General features: G+C 42.0%; 1 protein-coding gene across 1 annotated transcript in view; it reads right to left on the reverse strand.

Moving 5' to 3' along the window:
• MBOAT2 (membrane bound glycerophospholipid O-acyltransferase 2) overlaps nucleotides 1-10,823 on the reverse strand; it is a 338,336-nt gene that overhangs the window by 112,521 nt on the left and 214,992 nt on the right. The window contains exon 5 of the mRNA XM_075341088.1: nucleotides 8,164-8,219. Coding sequence (XP_075197203.1) covers nucleotides 8,164-8,219 — 56 coding nt within the window. The remainder of the gene's footprint in view (nucleotides 1-8,163; nucleotides 8,220-10,823) is intronic.

Consider the following 10,823-nt stretch of genomic DNA (forward strand, 5'->3'; position numbering starts at 1 on the left):
ATGAAATTTTAACAGGTGGAGAGAAGTAGTGCTCTTGGCCACTCAGCTGTGCAAGGTACTACATCACAGTATCATTTAAAGGGGAATTCCAAACTCCAAGATCTTATCCCAATATGTCTTAGGTGTAATAATACTATTAGCAAATACCTCCAATTAGAAATTTAGTATAGTTCTCTTGATTAGCTATGTCTCTTACCTCATGTACAAGGCATTACAGTAGTTAGGTATCCATGGTTACGACCATACATAATGACAGTTAGTTGCTAGTGGTTGTAACCATGGATACCTAAGCTACTGTAATGCCCTGCACATGAGGTAAGTGACAATCATGAGAACTGTACTACATTTCTAATTGAAGGTATTTGCTAATATTATTATACCTACTATATATTGGGATATGATCTTGGAGATGGGAATAACCCTTTAGGAACAGATGGGTAGGGAAATGGTAGGAGAGAGAGATTGGATGAGCATGCATATGCTCTCATTGGGGTGAGGGACATAAGCTGCTGTGAGAAATCCATGGCAGTACTGTATCTTCTTTTCCATGAAGGCAAAGAATTGGGCATGTGGAAATCCAACATGCCCAATCTTTCTTTCAATCTATATTTGCCATCTAGGGAGAGTCGTGACACCTCCACTCATATTAGATGGTCATCAGGTTCTGAAAAAAATTAGTGACATCAGACAACATTCATGTAATGTGTATGAGCACCAAAACTCATACAGAGCTGAATCAACTGAGCTCCCACAATGCACTGCTCTCGTGAGCAAAAACCAGCAGTTATATAAATCATTCAATCAGTATTATAAACAACAAAATTCAGTCTACAAAATTCGGTCAACACTGTCCATTAATCCACCGGTGCTGTAGTTAATACCAGGCACCTAGCTCCTTGCTGGCATGCATCTGTGTGCATTCAATTTCATGGCTTTTCTACAGTTCATGCTCATCCTGCCTTGTGTTACCAACATACCCCGGTGACTTATACATAATTTGAGGGCACTTTGTTCAGCTGCTAAATTAATGCTGAGCTGTAGACACGTCACCTTGGGAGGATTGTGACAGCTCGCTAGAGCTATCTCCTATGATACATATGTTTTTGGAAAGTTTGAGGATATTAAATTAATGTTGCCATCGTATAACATGAACACAGAAGAGAAAGAAGGTGTAGAGGAGGGGCGACTAGACTGGCCCTCAAACTAGGGGATCCTAAGCTGTCCCTTATTCCAGAGATACACCTGATGGTGGTGAGGTCTGGTCCACTAGTGTAGCCCTGACTCCTGAAAAGTCCTGGTCTAACACCCCCACCAAGGGGAGGGCTGGGACAGGAGAAATATATCCTTCAAATAGTGACAAACAGGGGAAACCAAAGCTTAAACTCACAGCAAGAACACACTGAGGAAAATACAATACGTGCTCAGGGAGAAATAAAGTACAGGGAGGAAATAAATGAACAAGGATATTTCCACCACACAGCAAATAGCATACAACAAATCACCAAAGCTGAATCAAATGCACAGGACCGGTGTCGCTGGAGCAAAGCTAGAGCTATCATCGGCATGCGACTCCAGGTTCCACCATCTTTTAAAGTGCAGAGGCGTCTATGATCGGTCTTCCATAATCTGTGCTTACAGCAGCAATTCAGACACCAGCAGGATTTAACTCGAGCTAGACCGGACACCAGAGAGAACAAAACCGGCAACACCCTGCACAACTTGAATGCACCAGTAGATCTGCCAGACTCCGCGGTGTGAACGGAGTCTGAAGACACCAAGCCACCTGGTGAGTTAAAAGCAGAACACTGCACGATAGTAGATTGCTGAAACGCTGCCTTGTTTTGGGCACATTGTGTGCGGAAACTCTTATGCATAAATTTATTATTAAGAATTACACTGGGGAACAAATGAAAAAAATGTTTTAAGGCCAAAGGCATTAGGCTTAATTCTAGGTATATTCAGTCCTCTGAATCAGAATAGGTCATTCTTTTTTTTGTAGCAGCTCTACTTTTTGAGATAATATACAGTAGATCAAAAAATGAGCACTGGATGAGAAAACAGTGGCCTCTAAGAGAACACATGGTAGTAGGAGAAAATGTAATTACAGAACCATTGGTTGAAGGGAATAAGATCATTTTACCACCACTGCACATTTAATAAAGCAAATAGTAAAGGCTCTAAACAAAGAGGGGAGATGCTTTTACTATGTCTGGCGAAAATTTATAGATCTCACCATGGAGAAGCTAAAGGCGGGTATTTTTGACAGTCTTCAAATCAGAGAACTCAGAAAAGATCCACACTTCAAAGACTAAAGAGGGCTTTACACGCAACGACATTGTCAACGAGATGTTGTTGGGGTCACGGAATTTGTGATGCACATCTGGCCTCATTAGTGACGTTGTTGCGTGTAACACATACGAGCAACTGCTAACGATGTGAAATACTCACCAAATCGTTGATTGTTGACACGTCATCCATTTCCCAAATGTTGTTGCTCGTTCAGGACGTTCCTGAGGCAGCACACTCGCTACGTGTTACACCCCAGGAACGACGAACAACACCGTAGCTGCGTCCTCCGGTTACGAGGTGGGCGTGACTTTCCTTCGGCTGCTCTCCGCCCCTCCTCTTCAATTGGACGCCTGCCATGTGACGTCGCTGTGACGCCACACGAACCACCCCCTTAGAAAAGAGGCTGTTCACCGGCAACAGCGACGTCGCTAGGAAGGTAAGTATAGTGTGACAGGTCCTAGCGATATTGTGTTCCACAAGCAGCGATTTGCCCGTGACGCACAAACGACGAGGGCGAGTGCTTTCACGAGCGACGTTGATGCGTGTAAAGGAGCCTTAATTCAACGATGCTGAGGCAGATGCATGGTCTTCCTTTACTATGGTTGTACAGGATTTACTTGGGAAATCTAAAGTAGATAGTTACACTAAACTAGAAGAAACAACGCTATATTCTTTCTATCACCTTGGCTGCACAATGAGTATCAAGGTGTATTATCTACATAACCACTTGGATCGTTTGCAAGAAAACCTTGGTAAGATTAATGTGAAAGGTAGCTTTATAGAACTGTAGAACAAAGATACAGATAATACTGGGATACCCACATGATGTTGGATTACTGTCTGTCTTTTCAAAGTGATTGCCCTGGCACAACTCACTACAAGAAATCTTTAGAGGGCCGCTTTTGCTAAGTATCTCAGAAATTAACAATTTCTCAATGACAACATTTTATAGATGTTTAATTCTTATTTTGTGATGTAAATTCTTCATAAATAAAATAAATCTACATCTATGAATTCGCTTTAATAACCAAGAAGGCAAAAACAATAATGTTTAGTAGACAGCAGTCGTAGTTTTTCGATCAGTCGTATGCATATACATAGGGAATATCACATCTCCTTAACTAGAGCTGATGGAAGAAAAATAAGGGCAGATTTATATCAGCAACAAAAACTGACCTAAAAACAGGTTACTTTTCTCATGCACTAATCTTTTCGTTTTCCAGTGTTATGATTTGATCATTATTGAAGTTTTGTCATTTCAGGAGACAATGACATATCATCAGCCCCAAAATAATATTGGTCAGACAGATAACACTATCCATGCAATGTTTTATCTTTACCGAAAGGTAAAACTGTGACAGTAAACATGACCAGGATATCTTCCGCCTGGGACCTCCAGTGGCGAAGATATCCTGAAAGTTGGGGATATCATAAAATTCTCAAAGACCTATCCACATCCCATAACCAGACCCATCTGAGGTCACCAAGGGGAGGTATGTGGGAGTTTGAATTGATGTCTTGTTCAATGCAGGAAGATACATGTCTGTGTAAGATTGATCCATGTTTCACTGGAGTTCTTCCCTCCCTAGATCTGAGCCACTTCCATGACACGTTTAGTACTTTTTTTTTCGTTATCCCTTTTATTTTATGGAATTCTATATTGTATATTCTATATATCTGTATTGTTTTGTCTCCTTTTTTGTAAATTTTATCACTGCCTACTTTTCAGATTAAATAAATATATATATATATATATATATATATATATATAATATAATAGCTTTTTTCCTCTTGCTGCATAAACCACATCCCTGAAGTCATATGCTAATCTGTAACAGGTGTCCAATCTGCCTTTATAAACGATTGGTGGCAGCTAGTAAGTATTTTGGTATTGTGGTATTGGCAGTGACTGTACCTGGTATATATGTGGCGCCCCTGAGGCTCCAGTTGCCACAGAGTATTGCACCTTATTTAAGGTGTGATATTCGCCTCGGGTAAGGAGGGGGTTAATCACCGGTGCTCCACATTCACACTTTACATACAGCTTAGGAGCCTTCTCACTGGGGGGATGGCTCAGGGTAGATAGGGGAGGTGGCCATCACGATGCATGGGACTTTCCCGGTCACTGAAGCCAGCCACCTGGGGGCGGGCTCCACTGGGGTAGAAGTAGGAGAAACACACTCAATCTTCAGTCAGTCTACCTGGGACATCAGTTCTGGGACACGACACCACCATCTTCCCTTCATCCTTTTTTTTTCATGGGGCCTACGCTTGGAGCGGAGCGCTCAGCCCGGGTTCCTTATTGCTGGAGGGGCAACTCTTACAAAGAACATTTTCCAAACACCGGTGGTTTCTTCCAACTTATCCAAGGTTGACGGGGCCCATTACATGGGTGACCAGTGCTACTGCGGCAGCAACTGGGCTATTAAAAGAACTGTGAGTAAAGACACCTGGAACCGCAGCAGCCGACTCGGACTCTTATTACCGGCACAGTTGCTCCACGCCTCGGCGTCCACGGCCACCGCCACTACCACTATTCCCCTCATCATCCTCCCCAGGGCCCGCTCCACCTGTGGGGAGCGACACCATCTCTGCTGCTATTACCATCCGCCCCCAGAGTTCAGCGATAGCAGCGGCAGCTAATCCCTGGCCGCGTACCACAGGTGGCGTCACGACAAACATCCACCTCATCATCTAATCCACTTTTATTGTGGACACTTCGGGGCACAAAGCCAGGCAGGGCCACCCGGACATCTCCGGAACCGACATCACCGTCCCGGCAACGAGTAAGGTTAACCCCCTGCCATATATACAGTATATACACTGACAAGCAAAAGTGTTTCAAACATTTAAACTTTTGACTTTCAGGCTCCATATCTCACCATCCACTACAGCTTTGAACGTGAGACTACCATCATATTATACACAATCATATTGGTTTCTGAGGCCTGCGATGTGCCTAAACACTACTTTTCCACAACAGATGGGGTCTCCCTGTACCCAGGAGAAATTGCACCACAAATTGTATAATCCATTTTCTTCTGCTACCCTTGTGAAAATGAAAAAGAAAAATGGGTTACAGAAATATTTTTGTGGTAAAAATATTTTTTTTTAATTCTTATGGCTCAACATTATAAATTATAACATTATACATTTCCGTGAAGCACCTGTGGGTTTAAGTTGCTTACCACACAGCTAGATAATTTCCTTTAGGGGTGTAGTTTGGGTGAGTTGTGGGAGGATTTCACTAGTCACATCAGGGGATCTGAACATGTAGCATGGCGTCCGCTATCTATTCCAGCCAATTTTGCTCTCCAAAATTCAAATAGCGTGCTAACCCTTCTGAGCCAAAAAATAGTTTTCCACTCAATATTAGGGTATCTCTGTCCGTTTTCTACTGCTATTTTTGTGAAAATGAAAAATTTGGTGCTAAAAGTGACATCTTTGTGGTAAAAATGTATTTAAAGAAATTTTATGGCTTAACATTATAAATTTATTTGAAGCACTTGAGGGTTAAAGGTGCTCACCACACATTCAGATAATTCCTTGAACAGTATTGTTTCCAAAATGGGGTCACTTGTGGAGGGGATTTCCTCTGTTTAGGCACATCATGGGCTCTGGAAACACGACACGGCATCTGCTATCTATTCCAGCCAATTTTGTGCTCCAAAATGCAAATAGTGGTTTCTTTTTTGAGCCCTGCTGTGCTCCCAAACAGTAGTTTTCCACCACATATAGGGTATCAGCGTACTCAGGAAAAATTGCACAACAAATTCTACGGTCCATTTTATCCTGTTACTCTAGTGAAAATGAAAAAATTAGGGCTTCAGCAATATTTTTGTGGGAAAAAGTAACATTTTCATTTTTTTTCCTTCCACATTGCTTTAATTTCCGTGAAACACCTAAAGGGTTAACAAACTTCAGGAATGTGGTTTTCAGCACTTTGAGTGGTGCAGTTTTCAAAATGGTGTCACTTTTGGGTATTTTCTGTCACCCTTAAAGTCATTTCAAATGTGATGTTGTCCCTAAAAAAAATTGGTTTTGTAAATTTTGTTGCAAAAATAAGAAATTGCTGATAAACTTTTAACCCTTCTAACTTCCTAACAAAAAAAATATGTTTAAAAAAATGTGCTGATGTAAAGTAGACATGTGGGAAATGTTATTTATTAATTATTTTGGTGATATAACTTTCTGGTTTAAAAGCATAAAAATTGAAAGTTTGAAAATTGAAATTTTTGTCCAATTTTTGATATTTTCATACATAAATGCAACTGATATTGACCAAAATTTACAACAAACGTGTCAGAGGAGTAATCACAGATAGATTACTAAGATAAGTCGTATAAGGAGGTCAGAGCCGGGAAGTCACACAGTACAAGGGAGTATGCGGAGGTAGAGTCAGGAGAGAGGCGGAGGTCAGAAATCGAGAGAGCAAGCTGAAGAAGGGGGGCGCAGGGATGGAACAAACAAACAGAGAAGGAGAGGAAGACCAGAAGGTAAGACAAAAACGGAGGGGACCGGACTCAGGGAGGTCAGACAGAACGGGGAAGACTGAAATCAGAGAGGTCAGGCAGGACGAGGAGGACCGACATCAGGAAGGTCAGACAAGGTAGCAGGCAAAATCAAGAACACTTACAGGGACCAGGATCACACGCTGCATGGCAGGGCTATAACTGGCGCCGCACCGATGGAAGAGACATCCTGATAAAGCGTTGTGATTGAATAAGGCACAGCAGGATAGGCTCCACCCACTGGCCGAACACCAGGAAACACCAACTGCAGGACCAGGTGACAAATACAACTCTGCCATAGCAGAGTCCAAACTGATTCATGACAACTTCTTTCCTTTTTTCTTTGCTCACCTGTACACATATTGTCTCTCCTGTGTATTTTGAGTGCAGTGTGTACGAGTTTCTGTTCTCCCTTGTTTATGTTGTTTTGTGTGGTTTCGCTATTGGGTTTTCCGACCCACCTCAAGGGTGAGGGAGAGTAAGATCAGGGCTCAGACAGAAGTCAGGGTGACGCTGGGGGCTCGGACATGGCTACCATCAAGCCTACCTCTGAGATAAGGGACAGCACAGGATCTCGAGTCGGAGGGCAAGCCTAGGGGCCCCTGACCTGTCAATACATACTCTGTGATATTACCTCATAAAGTGACGCTGGTAAGAACGGTAAAATTTGGCCTAGTCATGAAACAGGCTGGGGGGGATAAAGGGGTTAAAATGAGCTACTCATAGTCATTCTTTTAGGTTTTAAGAAAACATGTTTAATAGAAATCACCAAAATCATATAAAAGGGTAAGATATTATTAGTTTTAGGGATGAGCGAATGTATTCGCCACTATTTGGTATCCGACGGATAAAACAACATCCGCTCCGATACTTTCATTTTTGACTTCCTGGTGCCTGTTTTCCAGCCAATGAACACATCTGATGTTGCTTGCTCTCACAGTAACGCTGCAACCATCTTTGTTGTGGTGTTACTGTGATTGGCTTGGCCGCACAGCATCATCTACATACACGTTGCCGCAGCTTCCGGGAACGATACATATATAGTCCCCGCTGCTCCGGCTTCCAGCTCCACGGAGGAGAGAGAGAGCGAGAGAGAAAGAGAGAGAGAGATTCTGCCTTTTCCCACCCATTTCGGCCTTTTCCTTAGTCACCACAGCTCGCTGTTAGGTCCAATGTGAAATTATTCAAGTTTCCCATAGACTTACATTGCACATTGAATATTCGCGAATAGCAGTGATCTATTCGTCGGATATTCGCAAAGTCAAATATTTTGGTATTCGATCATCCCTAATTATTATTAATATACTTCAAGCCAAATATTCATTAAATAAAGTACAACATAAAAAAAAAGATGTCAACTTACCATCTCGGATTTCAAAAGCCAAGCTTGTTATTTTCTGTGTAATAATCATCATTGGCCTTTAGATAAAGAAAATAAATTAAACAATTTGACAATAATAAAGATTAATACTAAAATGTGAAAAATTAACTAAAAATGGAAGCAAGTAAATAAAAAAGTGATGATGATGATGATGATATAAAGCTATGCTCACTGGTGATTCTACATATCACAGTTCTCATATGTCATAAATACTCTTGGTCTTTTATATTATTGGAAGATCATTTTATTGACAGATTAGAAAATTCTATGCCCTAAAGGATTTAGTATAGGAAGTGACAGAAAAGGGAGACGATCTTTCCAGAAGCAAAGGCCACAAAATATATACAGAAAATCGCCCTAGATGTTCCTTCCTAGAAACTATTAGACATATAGCAGATTTTCTCCCTAAAACAATAAGACATAGAACATCCGTTCCCCGGAGCTATAAGATGTACAAGATATCTTCCCTCCAAAACTACAAGACCTAAAGATCATCTCCCAGAACTATAAGGCTGGCCAGACACATTAGATGGCTGTAGGCCGAACAATGTTTCGAATGATCTTAGGCCTAAAGTCATAGAAAATCCTCTTACATTTTGCTGAGAAATGTTTTACAATAAATCCACTTTTGTTGGTATCGGACGTGTTATTCCAACATTTCAGAGACATCCTATTGTGATACTGGGAATGTTTAATAATAAAGATTATTTTTTTTATCAAAATTGTATTATGCTGCAAATCCTTTCTAACAGCATTTCGTTTTGGGTTATACAAGTCTATGCCAATATAACCTTAAAATAAATCTTCAATTTCTTCAAGAAACAGAAAAAAAGCAGGTATTTTGAGGATGTGTCATTTAAGTATACATCTTTGAAAGCCTTTATAGTATATATATATATATATATATATATCAGAACGTCTAACGTCTAACCTATTGGTGGTCAAGGTAGGCCACATTAACTCCTATAAAGGATTGTTCCCAGAGCTCTTGAATGGAGCTGAAATGTGCATATTTAATCCCCCCTCAATTCCTGGCCCACCACTCGGGTATTTCCGTCAGCCCCATAGACAATAAATGGAGCACAAGCCACAAATGTTCCCCTCCACTTCATTCAGGACATGGCTGTAGAGCCCCATTCTCGAGCTTCCAGATCACAATTCTCGGGAACTCCAGCGGTTAGACCCCCAGCAATAATCAAATTATTGCCTATGCTTTGAATAGGCAATGATTCCATTTTTATGACTAACCCTTTAATGAAGCATGTCATGGACCTTCACTTATAGATGGATTACACTGTATGTAGCAATAGCATAATACACTGCCTGGCCAATAAAACCCAGTACTAATTACTATGAAGTTTAGGCACTACTCAGGAGTGAACCTGAGAGTATATTGGAAATATAGTACAGATCAAATATGTCTTGAAATATCAGTAAGCCTTGAATATTCCAGTTTTTAGTCTATATCAACATTGCTAAAGAGATATAGACTCTCTACATATGCCCTAATAGATCATATGGACATAGTGAAAGGTGGTCCACCACTCAGGCCCATCTGTGAGTGCAGAACTGTGGTAGGGAGTGGTCCTAACTCAGGATAACCCAATTCATCCTGATATTACATGGCTGGCTTTTGAAGAGGAACTATATAGTCAGTCATGACCATGATCATGAAGATCAACTGATCACTGGGACGGATTCTGCTTAAAGGGAACCTGTCACCAGTTTTTCACTATTAAACTAAAAGTATCACCTTCTAGAGCTCCTGGGCTGCTTTCTATGAAGGTTCACCTTGTTCCCTGACACCCCTTGCAGACCCCAAAAATAACTTTATAAAACATGACCGTTAGGTATGCTAATTACCTGTGTAGCTCAGATGGGCGTGCTCGTTTTCATGTTTTATAAAGTTATTTTTGGGGTCTGCAAGGGGAGAATGCCCAGGAGCTGCAGAAGGTGATACTTTTAGTTTAATAGTGGAAAAACTGGTGACAGGTTCCCTTTAAAGAGGTTGTCCACCACTTTTACATTGATGGCCTATCCTTAGCATAGTCATCAATATCTGATTGGCTGGGGTACGATACCTGATTAGCTGTTCTCGGCGATGTCAGCAGCACCAGGTGGCCGGAAATGCTGCGTTCCAGAGCTTCCACGTCTTCTGAGAGTGACCATGGCTGGGTACTGCACATCTGCACATCCGCCTCCTATTCAAATCAAAAAGAGGTGGATGTGCAGTATCCGACCACAGCCGCTTTCAGTTGATGGAGCAGCTCTGGGACTGAGCATTGTTGCGTGCTGCTGCAGCATGGCACTAAGAGCAGCTGATCAGTGAGGCTGCCGGGTGTCAGACCCCGGCCGATCAGACATTGATGACCTATCCTAAAGGGTACTTCACACGCTGCAACATCGCTAGCGATAGCTAGCGATGTCGTGCGCAATAGCACCCGCCCCCATCTTTGGTGCGACATTTGGTAATCGCTGCGAACATTATCGCTATGGCAGCGTCACACGTACATACCTTGTCAGCGACGTCGCTGTGACCGCCGAACAATCCCTCCTTCAAGGGGGAGGTGCGTTCGGCGTCATAGCAACGTCACTGCGGCGTCACTAAGCGGCCGCCCAATAGCAGAAGAGGGGTGGAGATG

The sequence above is a fragment of the Anomaloglossus baeobatrachus genome, chromosome 3 (assembly GCF_048569485.1).
Source record: "Anomaloglossus baeobatrachus isolate aAnoBae1 chromosome 3, aAnoBae1.hap1, whole genome shotgun sequence".
NCBI classification, from domain to species: Eukaryota; Metazoa; Chordata; class Amphibia; order Anura; family Aromobatidae; genus Anomaloglossus; species Anomaloglossus baeobatrachus.